The sequence below is a fragment of the Corvus moneduloides genome, chromosome 13, assembly GCF_009650955.1.
Source record: "Corvus moneduloides isolate bCorMon1 chromosome 13, bCorMon1.pri, whole genome shotgun sequence".
NCBI lineage: Eukaryota > Metazoa > Chordata > Aves > Passeriformes > Corvidae > Corvus > Corvus moneduloides.
This window is the reverse complement of record NC_045488.1, coordinates 13,648,940-13,661,643: the sequence shown is the minus strand read 5'-3', so window position 1 is coordinate 13,661,643 and position 12,704 is coordinate 13,648,940. Positions and strand designations below refer to the sequence as shown.

General features: G+C 35.9%; 1 protein-coding gene across 5 annotated transcripts in view; it reads right to left on the bottom strand.

Annotated features, from left to right (window-relative positions):
* The window catches only part of TCF12 (transcription factor 12), a 160,788-nt gene that overhangs the window by 65,128 nt on the left and 82,956 nt on the right, over window positions 1-12,704 (bottom strand). For all 5 annotated transcript variants that reach the window (XM_032122371.1, XM_032122373.1, XM_032122372.1 and 2 more), the window contains exon 7: window positions 4,757-4,821. In XM_032122371.1, coding sequence (XP_031978262.1) covers window positions 4,757-4,821 — 65 coding nt within the window. The remainder of the gene's footprint in view (window positions 1-4,756; window positions 4,822-12,704) is intronic.

The window sequence follows — 12,704 nt, the reverse complement described above, 5'->3', positions numbered from 1 at the left end:
AAAATTCAGGCTAATTTAATAAAGCCTGATGTGCCTTACATCATGTTGCAATGATGCAGTAATATGCTGCTAAATGAGTCACCTCACATTAGCTTCATGGCAACAGCAGAGTTGATGGCTATTGAAGGGAAAATGGGGTAGCAATATTACTGGAAATATTGATGGACCAGCTTTCTATTGAATCTTTTTCATCCAAGAAAAAGCTGCCTTATTTATTACCAACACACACAAAACTTATACAATAATAGCAGCAGAAATGAGTTAAAAATCCATCAGCCACTAAATAAAACATAGGTAGCATACACAGTATCATATAGATTGTCCATATGTTCTCAGTGTAGTGCTATATATTTCATGCAGTATGTATAAATATCAGGTACTATAGAGTAGTGTATATTTTATACATTATTTTATATATATAGGATTGTATATAGTCTAAGTGAAATGTATTTAGTAAATTCAATCCGTAGCTCCTTCCAGCATTTGTGTATTCTACAGTTTTATCAGCAGCAGTTTTTTCTAACAGTTTTATAACTTCTGAAGTGTCCCATCATCATGTAGACCATCGAGATTAATGAGTAAGAAAAATGGAGTAAATTAAGATACGACTCTTTACAGGAAGGCCACGCTTTGAACCACAAGTGGTGAATGCCTCTTTATTCCTGCCTAGCATCCATTACATTCAGCACTTGATTCTACCTCCCTTCCCAAACACAGGACAGTGTGTAGCCTTCAAATTATTATGAAGGGAGGATAAATGTGTTATCACCACACATCAAAAAATCCATCATGTCTATTTTTCATGCATGATTGTTTAGAATGAAAATAGAACATTAAGGGAATAGTCACCAACAATTTACTATCTTGAGCCTAGTGAGGCCAGTGGGGAGAGAATGTGCCAGGCACATGAGAACAGACACTGTGAGGCCAAAGGAGCATCCCCCCTGCCAATTATCCAGGGCACTCATGGGCTCCTGGGGATGAAGTTACCTTCTGTGAAGACCCACACAAACAATTAGAAGAATTAGTCTAACAGCTACACATGTACTGCACATTTATCTCAATTTCACTTTAAAAATAGTGCAGACCCCTGGCTTTCTTTGAGCTCAGACCTGTCAAACCAATGTTCAGTGACAGCTGGGGACCTTTTTGATGATACTGGAAATAGGAGTCATGAATTCAATATCTGAAGTCTAATCTTTCTTTTACATAAGCTACTGTTTTCAGTACTAAATCACACAAATGTGAATAAAATCTTTTTTTATTACATGAAGCTTTCTTAAAATTTAACCTTTACCTGATTTATAATTTGTGAAAAGAAGCCCTTCCCAAAACTGCAATTACATGGCCAACAGGAATAGTGGAGTCCCCTCAAAAATCACAAACCACCACCCTACCTCCAATTCAAAGACACAAAAAAGAGACTTTGTGTCAAGTCATGTAGCATCACATTTCATTCTGACAGGAAAATAGTTTTTAATATTTCTTCTAAAAGCTGTCAATTTTTTCTCCAGGTAAAGATTTTCTATGTTCATCTAAATCAGCTCTGCATAAGCCTCAATTTGTCATCTTACCTATCCACTTACAGTCTATATACTTTTGGATTCTCCTTTTTGGCTTGCTTAAAACACGTGATGGAACAAAAACCTGAAAACAAGCACTTCCTGCTAATAAAATATTCGCAAATTAGCCATATTTACATTCTTGTGACTAAATGTTACAGCTGAATCAGATTCCATTACCTAAATTGCTCAGGTTCTTAAGCTACACTGAAAATCAATCACACTTCAACTCCTACAGCCTAAATATAAAGCCTGTAGGTAGCAAACAGCCCCTACAAATCACTGCTTAGATTATTTTCAGTAAAAGGTGAGAATGAGTCTGAAACATTGCAGTTTACAGTGGTTTTGAAAATTTTCATTGCAGCCTTCTGTAAGTTCAGAAAGTAAAACTTAAAACTCCTCCCACTTCCATACCAGGTTATTAATCCCCTTTACACAAGTAACATAAGGAAAGGAGGTAGAAGAAGGATGGATTCAAGAGTATTTGGGGAAGTTAGGTATTTTCAATTCACCTGTACCCAGTAACACACTCAGGAAACTGACTGGCTCTTGCCATTTTACCATTTCAGAAACCTTAGCCACTGTCCTTGAACTCCTGGTTCAGAGCAGAGACTAGAAAAGAATGGCATTGGTTGGTTTCCGAGAGGAAGAAAAGTAGTGGCTTATAATTCCTCAACAACCTAAATTTCCTTTTTTTTTTGAAGAATATTGGAAGAAACAGACTACAAATTTCAGAAGATAATGAAGAATTGATAGTGATTCAGCTGGAATACAGTATTTAAAATTAATTTCCTTCTCAGATTGCATGAGGTGTTTTAATAAGGCTTTTACCGATTCCACATTTCACAGGTGAACTGAGGAACTGAGGACAACTAAAACTAATGCTGAATACAGAGCGAAGCTGATTAAAAAACAGCTAAGAGTTTATGATCAACAGTGGGTGAATGTATTAACTGAGACTTTGCAGGCATCTGTTTTGGGCATCATTCCACCTCTTAATTAGTGACTTGGATGAAAAATGAAGACTACATTTACTAAATTCACAAAGCAAATAACCCATAAGGATCTACAAATGCAGTGCAAGCCTGGAATTCAAAATTGCACTAACAAATTTAGAGACGGTAGAAGGAACGTGTTAAAAAAGTAAATAGATTTTTGTACATGGAACCTGTAAACTGAAAAATACAGGGTGAGGAATAACAAGCTAGCCAGAATTACCATAAAAAGGTATTGGGAAATTTTAGATCACTACGATTGAAATATGTAGCTGAGACTGGAGATTTGTTAGGAAAATAGGCAAATACCACACAGGAAAAAGTTCAGTATTGTCTGAAAGATCCAGGAAATTTCTTTTTGCCATAGTGTTAAAGGCCCTAGGTGAGCTACTTGACCTCACTTAAAACACTGGAATTCCCTAGGGTTGTGAACCTACTGGAGAACATTCAGAGCAAAGCATAAGCTTTTCTACTAATATTTCAGTCTGAGACAGAACCTGTTACATATCCACTGCTAAAATATACCTGCACTATACACACCCATGTAAAAATTAACTGCAGTTATGTCTATCTTTTCTAAGGACTCCTTATCATCTTAATCATCTAATGGTTTTTCCAGCCTCTACAGGCTTAAAAGAGAATAGATTCTTCTCCATGTCCACTGTCTGTAAGACAAGAGCTAGCTACTTTAATTACAATGATGTTTAGATAAGGCACCAGGGAAACTTTTTGAGAGTAACTACACTCAAGTAGTGGAAAACAAGACCCAGAGTGGTCATGCAGTCTCTTCCATCCCTAGACTTTTTTGAGAACTGAGCACATGAAGCCTCTGTAAGGGACAATGCAGCCAATTCTTCATTTGGATTGTAATGACCTCTCATGATCACTTTAGACCTTCTCTATGACAGATTTCAAACACAGGAGCTGCAATGAGAGCTGTATTTCAAGCGCTACCATGCCATTTACAAAAACCAAAAAAAACCTCTAAAGATTCAGAAATCCCACCACATTCCAAGTTAAATGAATTCAAACACTGTCAGATTTACCTGACAAAGACCAAAATAAAATACAAACTGTAATTTATCACATGAATCTAATGGAATTAAAATTTAATTCAAGGTTAACTCTATGTTCACTTTTTATTATCCTGAATATAAAACCAATACAGATTTACCTACAGTAACATTCTCCCCACATACTAAACATTTTAAAGAAAAAGAAACTGAGGGAGATTAAATAGTAGAAAGCTTATCAAAGTGATAAACAGAACTAAAAGAGATGTTAATAGAAACAAATATGTGTAAGATTCTAAGTTTAAAATAGCTATATGTAAAAAATTAATATTAAATGGTACTAGATAGAAACAATCCTAAATATATAGAGATATAAAAGGATTTTCCTCACTGAGAAACCAAACAACAGAAACTACACTCGTTCCTGCAAAGCAGAATAGAATTTTATGCAAAGTTCATATAAAACCATTTTCCAATACAAAACATTAACTTAATGAAAGAGTATTGTGGAAATTAATTTGCTTCCAAACTAATGTCAAGCTTAAGTTATTATATTTAAATACAGTACATACAGAGTTATTTCAACAATAGTAACAACACTAATACAATGTTTTACTGTCTAGACTGGCAATAATGTGACGCCCGTAACTTTAAGGTAAAGAGCTATACTGCTTTTTGGGAGAATGTTACTGAAAGCTCACCCATACAGCTACAAATGGGTCTTTGTTTGCCACATCTGCGTTGCAGAGAAGTAGTAAAGGCTATGAGAATGATCCTTTCTTAATAGGGGAAGCATTGCCACATGGTGCTGCCCATTCACACTTCCCAAGCTACTAGTTAAAAACCAAGATGTCAAACTCATATGCTAAATTTTATCCTCCAGAAGAAAGACACCCCTGAAAATATCAGTTCAAAGGAAATAGTCAACCTACAGTAAAATTAAAAAAAGATTCCTCTTTGAGAAAATAAACATAAAGCAGTATCTCAGAATTATAAACATATTAGTTATTTAAATCTTTATCAACAGACACTGAATGTAATCACGTGGTAATTATACTTTTCAAACAGTCAAATTTCCTGTACATTCGAAACAGACTTTTAAACAATGATCAAAGTATGCTTAGTCTGGCTCATTAGAAATCACATGAAGGAAATCATCACTCTAAAATGAAGAGACTCTACTTACTTGACAGCCTGGTAAGCCCGTGTCTCTACCATACAGTGGAAATGGACCTCTGTCTGAGGTTTTTCCTACAAAAGAAAGAAATTTAAAATTTGGTTATTTTTAAACTCCCCTAGACATCCACATCAATTGTCTGTATATATGCAATTCAGAAAATCTATTCACATCATAGTAAATTTACAAACATCAAGTTGCATGAAAAAAATCAGGTTTTTATACATCTGTGTTTCACACACTCAAACAACACTACAATAATAGATCACATATTTACCTAATAAAATTCCTTTTGTAACCAGTCGGATACTATAAAATATTCCTATTCAGTATGTTTAAATACAAAAGGCGAAGGTCCATTTTCATTTCCATTATCAACAAGCAAAGGTAGAGACACTTTGAGACATTTCTCCTTCCTGCATGAAACTAACACTTAGCTGGTATCCATCTTAGACAATGAATATACTGAGCAATAAAATAAAACCACATGAAAAGCAAACAAAAACTTCATTCAGAACAGTAAAACTCACGCCAACCTTAAACCACGGCTGATTCATTCAGCTCAACACTCACCCCTACATCCTTAAAAATCTTTTTGTTTAATGTACACGTTAATGTTAATGTTTAATGATAAGCAGGTATAAAACTCAAGCAAGACAACTGGGCAAGACAGCAAAACATACATTATTTTTGCCAAATATGCAATCTTTGCCTGTAGGTAGCACATACAGAACACTGTGCCTCATGCAGCCTTCTGATGTTGCTGTCTGAGGTCACAAGACATTAGCAATGGGTTTGCCAGTTCCAGGAAAACTACTTAGTGCTGTATTTGTTAGGTATGCCACCAAAATGGCATATTTGTATATTAAAACTCAGTGTGCAAGTTCTCCAGTAGAGCTCAGGATCAACACCTTGAAAAAAATCTTGAATAGAAGCCCACTGAACAATGCCAAGCATCAGACATTCATCAAGTATGTGTATAACAGAAAACACCGTGCATGTGCCTGCCCTAATTATGACACAGTTAGGACTCAGTAAAACCCTGTACCACTACTCAGAGTCTTATCCAAAAGCAAGCATTAATTAACCAGATCTACCCATTTGAAAATGAATGCTATCTCACCCAACTAGGCATTCCCTTTGCAAACAATGTGTGTGTTCTCCTGTCCTAATAGGAAGAAAAAGTAGCCTTTCTTCCACATTCCCATTTCAGGGATAAATAGCTACATGATATTGCAATTGCACTTCAAGAATAGGACTTCCTTTGCTTTTTCTGATTTTTCTCTCTTACTACCAAAAATCCCTAAATATAATTTCATAAGAGGAGAATATAAAGTATGCTTTTTGGTCATTTTAAAAGTGCATCTTGTGTAAGCAGGGAGGAAAAACAAGTCTGAATCTCTTGGAACCACATCTCTGCAAGATTGTAATCTTGATAACTAGCACTGGTATGGTCAACAATAGTTTGCTTGAAAAATGGCAGCTCTGCTGTAACAAAGGGAGGAAAAATTTTACATTTTTCTGCCGAAGCAATTTGCCTCTAACAACTATCAAGCACCAAGCAAATAAAATACCTAGCATGCAAAATTATAAGTAGTAGGATGAATCATGCTGTTCATATTAAACCAGACTCAGCATTTTCTTTCCAGAAAATGAGAATCTCATATCACATGATAAACAACTTTGACTGAAGTATGCAGTATTCCAGGCAGGCTTTAAAACAAATATTTGTACAAGAGTCAATTACACAGGCTCGAAAAATTATGATGTAAATTATGGTTTGTGTAGCAAGCAAGAAATTGTTAGATAAGAATGCATAAAATCAAGTTATTTAAATGTTATATTTTTTTAAAGTATGGCAGATTCATATTAAAGGAGAAAAGCTTACTAGAACAGCCCAATCCATGGTAAATTTGGTTCTGAGAAGTGACCAGGAAAAGTCAAGGCTTTCTGATGCTGTAGTGCCTAAATATTTCTCAAAAATTTGTTGGAGCAAATTAACATTTAACCTGTGTTCAAATGCCTCAGCTTTTCAATGAAGGGTTTGGAAAACAACCTAGGATCAACTATGAGAGGATGCCTTTCACAGATAGTGTCCCAAACACATTCCCAGTGCAAGCACTTAGACAGGACTCTCAAACTTGCAGTAGTGCCACAATGTTAAAGGTACACATTTTTTAAACACCAAAAATTAACAGGCACACACTACAGCAACACACATCGAGCCCACACTCAAGCCCTGCTCCTGGCTGTCTCTCAAACTATGGAACTGCACCCTGTGGTCCCTCATGTGGGACTGGAACAATGTCAGCAACTTCATCGCCACGTTAGCACAGCACAAGGATGGGACAGAGGTGAGCAATCCTGGGCACCATTAGAGCACATTACAGGAGTTCACTGAAGCCCCTGAAGCTTCAGTGAGAAAAGATCAAGGTTGCCCAGCATCATGCTGTCTGGCCATAGCACTTCACTACCAACACAATGGAAAAGGTGACAGTACAGATTTCAAATTGCCTGTTGTCATTTCAACACACTTCAGCTGCTCCAGTCTAGGCAAAATGCTAATCTCACTATTTAAACCTTTGTAAGCTAATGTCACAGGTAATGTTTATTTCTCAATAGAAAGAGAAAATACTTAGCAATACTTCACAAGTACTTGAAAGGTGGGTAACATTCTTGTTGGTTTACAAGAAGGTAGGTCCCATACACACTCTCTGATCAATGCATGGGCAGCCTCTAGCATCCAGTAAAGTTCATACACATGGCCAAATATATCAAAGGAGAGTCCCTTTGTTGGTTTTTAGCTTATGAAATACCTTTCTTATTTACTCATACTCTCTACAGATTGACAGAAGAGCATAAAAATGTAGAGGTTACAATAAAACCCAAACCTACTGGAGTGCCAGTGCTTATGAGAATGCAAACTTTAAAAATACAGTGAGACTGAGAGCCAAAGCAGACCCTGAAATGACTTGCAGGTTTACCCCAGAAGACTTGCAGTTGGGTCTTTTTCACCCTCTCTCAGGTCTTGTCCCAGTCAGTGCTCACTACACAGATAGCAGTAGTCTCTTTTGCATTACAGCTGGAAATTCAGAAACACTAATGCTCGGCATTTTGGGGACATAAGGAAATTCACTATGGCACCCGACATTAATTAGAAGAAGGAGAGGAGTCTGCAAAAACCACTTAATTACAAAATCCTCATCGAACACTTTCATTTGCACAGGTTTGTGTAGACATGGATGTAAGGAAGTGTGCAGACATATCAGCTGGGAAGGTAAAGCAGATGCCCAGATGAAGTTTATTTCCTCTTCAGATCTGATTTTATTTTCACACAACAAAAAAGTTAGATGCTGTCATTTTAGAATAAAAATCTATGTCTTGCTTACAAAGAAGCATCATGGTAAACTTTTCTTCAGTTTATGTACTAGTGGCTCTACATACCAGAGTTGTGCATTCCAAGCAGATTTGGAATAAAGCAAGAGACATTTAAAAACAATTGAGATGGTTATATACAAAAAATTTACATCTGCACAGGTCAATTCACAAGGGATTTGAATATTTTAATAACTTGGAATTAATGTGCTTTATTGGGCTTTTGGGGTTTTTTTGAATTTTCATGTGTTTTTATCAGGAAAAACTTCAAGGACCGAGTCACCACCTAACAGGCTCAAAGTTCAGGGACTATGGAATTAAAAGAAACCCAACCAAGAAAATCCCACTAGGCATTTGGAACCACAAATATTTCCCAACAGTGTAAATTTAAAACCTTGACACATTCTCTATCAATTCAAACATTAATAGGCATTTAGTAAATAATTTTTTTCTCTTGCAATCACTTGTCTAAATGTGATATGCTCACAACTTAATATAGCCTTTGAATACCACATGAGGAATTGTCTTCCACAATACATCTACATGTGTAACAGCTGTGCAGCCTAAATACTCTTAACACAGAACGAACTGAAACAGCAAGATGCAAAGTGATAGTGAGCTGAAAACAGCACTACATTAACTCAGTAGAGGACTACTTCAGTGAATGTGCTATAAATGCCTGCCAGTATAAAACAGCCTTTTCCCACTGCTAGATAATGCTTGGCTTATGAGAAGATGACAGAACTCTCAAAAAATTATTTCAATTCCCACAGAATTAACCCTTTACAGACTGAAGATCTTTCTGTGCCTTGCTAAGAATTTGTTTGGTTGGCAATATGGAAAGCAACAACATCTTTTAATGAAGCAATGTTTATCATTCAGTATGAATGCTATAGTGACCACAGCTGGCAGCTGCTCTGTTTGTCAGACATGAAATATGTCTGCCCTACTTGTACAGAGAATCCAAGTGAATACTGAAGCTTGTTTTTACAGTTTCTAAACATCATTTCATCACTGATATAACACTTTGAACTGGTCCCTACAGATAGCCTACCCAAAAGTCAGTTTATAACAAAACATTGTTGACAACTTCGAGAATTTATTTTTCTTTTCAAGCTATTAAAATAGTGTTGGTAATTCATCTAGAAATGAATTTTTATACTGCTTTCTCCCCCTCCACATCCAGCAAAGTATGTGTCTTTGTTACCCACAGAATGAATACATTCAAATAATTTTTCATATGCAGATCCAATGTATCAAGGAACAAGCTTCACAAGCTACACTGACAGGCACATACAAAAGATACAAGAAAAACCTTCAACAAAGACATTTTTCTACTAATCAATATTGCTTTCCAAATTACCATGAAGTAGAAAGTACACAAAGTTCATAGAATAAGATTATTGCAGGTCTGCTCTTTATTTTTTAAAATTTTGTTGGCATTAAAAATTTCTTATTCAGCAATTATTCAGTACAGTGGAAAAAAAAATTGTTTGATTAAAACACAAGTCCATCCCTGCTCCTAGGACTTGTTGTGTTGCCTTCATTGAGGCAAGACTGACACATGCAGCCCTAAAAATTTTTACTATATATCCATACATTTCCCACAGCAGCAGAGGAATAATTTCTTCCTTTTCTACTGCTATATAGCCTACTCATTAATAGAGGCTGTAACAGTTTTAGTATCTTCTCTCTAGCATTTAAAAGATCTGTAATGCACACATGTATATATTGTGAATACATATCAAAAGACAACATACATTTTTCCTTATGATATTTGAGACCAGAACTCCTGGAAATGAAACAGATCTGGAGCAACACAATTTGAAGAAATGGCTTAAAACAAATGACCTCCTATTCTCTTCATGACAATGTTTAAGTATTATTGGCTGATGTGTGCCAAGCATGCTGCTGGCTGCACTAAGGATGTTTAGCAACCCAGTGCCAACAAGTGCAGCTGCTGGACTTGCAGCACCCTCCTCCTGTTCATCCCAAGCCAAATTACTCACTCAGCTATGAACAATGAAGCAGCAACACAGGAAAATGCCAAGTGCAAGTGAGATTAGTGATAAACTACAGGATCCCTACAGAGGTCAGTGATTAGCAGGTCCCCAGTTGTAATCACTTTCCTAACCTAGCCTTTATCTCATCACATGCTCCATCTTAGCTCAGTCTTCTGACTGCAAGCAGCTTCCCCAATCAATATCCCTCTAAGTCTTGCAAATTCATCCATGCTCTCATACCTTTTAACAAAGCAGTCAAACCTACGCAATACGAAATATCTGCAAACTTGTAGGACAAATTTTTAACCTTAAGTTTAATAAGTAATTAATACACAATAAAATCACATTACTGGAAAAATTGTAATAAAGTAACAGAACAGAAGAAAAACTACAAACATACTTACCCGGAAATGCCATGCCCAAGTGTTTATCAGCAATGCAGTCTATATAGCTCATCATAAAAATTATATGTACAGACTGCAATTAGTGAAAAAACGTTGGAGTATTTTTCCCCATACTGTGACACCTTCTAAGATTTTCCAAGACAGCAGAAGTAAACGTTTTAGAAAAACTTGGTTTTAACACTACAGATTTGCTCCCTCCTCCTTTTTTTGGCCAAAATTTTGAAAGACTGGGATCCTATGAAATTAATGATTGTCAAGAAGTAAAAGTCTAAGATTTTGAATGAGATTTATGGGATTTAACCATCCAGTCTCAGGTCTGCCAGGAATCTCCAAGGATTCTCCATGCCTTAAATTCTCATTTGTAAGAAGACAGCATTATACTTCTGTTAGCTAGTCCTATTACTTATTTGGAGCAAGAAGTGCTTTTCACATTCAAATAATCCAAAATGTGAAAATTCTGAAGATGGAATTACCTGTAATCAACCTCCCATTATAACTTTTGCAATTTAGGAACAAATATTGAATTATTGTTTTTGTTGACATTTGGACAAGATGATCTGGAAAAAAAATTCAGTTTGTTTTCCAGAGACCCTAAATATCAGAAGTTTTTATATTTATATTTACAGTTGTGTCAGCATTTGCAGATGCCTTTCGCTATGAAAATTCTACTGATTGAACCAGCCAGGCAATAAATCTCAGAGTATATTTATAAAGACGTTAAACACAGAAGTCAAGGAATTTCTCACAACTTCTTTAACACAATATTTTTTTTAAAAAATAATGTCAGTGTGTGAAGAGGTATTAAAGACCTGCTTCTCAAAGACATGCCTTTGACACATCCATCCCATTGATTTGTAAGTACATCTAAGAAAAGATGGAGTATTTTGTCAGTTTGCAGATCACTGCACAGATCTTGTGCTATAAAAACAATTTATTAACGTTCTTATGTACTTCAAATACACAGGAGGTAAAGGTGGACTAAATTCCACATTATATTTGGATTGACCCTATGAACTCATAATTTATATGCTCCTGTCAAACTAAGAACATTTCTATTCCAACAGAGGCTGATCCATGAGGGCTCCTTCCTCAGTACTATTCCTGTCCCTCCACTTAGCAGGCTTACACTGTGCTGAATAACAAATCAAATGTTTGCAAGGCTAAAAGGCACTGAAGTCGCTGGCAGGAAGAATGCACAGCAGTAACTGAGGGAAGAGGGGTACAAACCTGAAGAAAGAACTTTCTTCTCTTCCTCCCCCAAGCATATGTGGGCAAGTATCTGAGATCCAAAGAGTTCCTGAATAGCTGTTTTATGTAGTTTCAAATTCTCCACTAGTATGTCTACCCCAGGCTAACCTTACCATAAATAATGTTAACACTCTATGAACCCATTAATATGTGTTACACATAGCGAGAACATCCAGTGAGAAATAGATTAAAAATATACCAAAAATGAGGGAAATCGGGGATATTGAATATGCAGAAAACAATAAGCAAAGTGAATTTGCATATGAACACACAAACATTCCACACTGGTGGCATTTGTCATATACATTTACTTACCTCACCTATCCATCCCATGTTTTTCTAGAGTATCCAAGTGTCTTCACTTTGTCTATTAAAATATTTCTCCTTTTGCCATCTTCCCCCACCTCATCCCCAAGGGATTCGGTTAAAATTCTCAAGTAACTAACAAAGTTGCTACTTATAGTTAACATGAAAAGCATCCCTTGCTCTCCTGGTGTGGAATTTGTCCCAGATCTAAGCACAAAAATTACTTTGAACATCAATTACATTCTTAAGTCTAAAGTCAAGAGGATTTTTTAATTGGAAATGAATAGAGAATCCACACTTTACAACAAACTGCTACACCTGTCTCCAATTAAAAGATTATTTTGGTGACACTACTTACTACAAATTACTAGATTACTTCAGATATATATATATATATATGTATACACACACACAAAAAAAAATAAATTCTGCAGATATCTATGGCTTCTCTCACTATCCAAGATCTATTAATTCTCATTAAATGTGAAAAGTCAGCTTGTCAACAAAGAAAGATTCCCCCCTTGCCCATTTTCTGTATAAACACAGGCACAAACACAACAAACATTTATAACCATCTTCCATAAGGCAAATGCATACAATAGTCCTTCATTGTACAACACC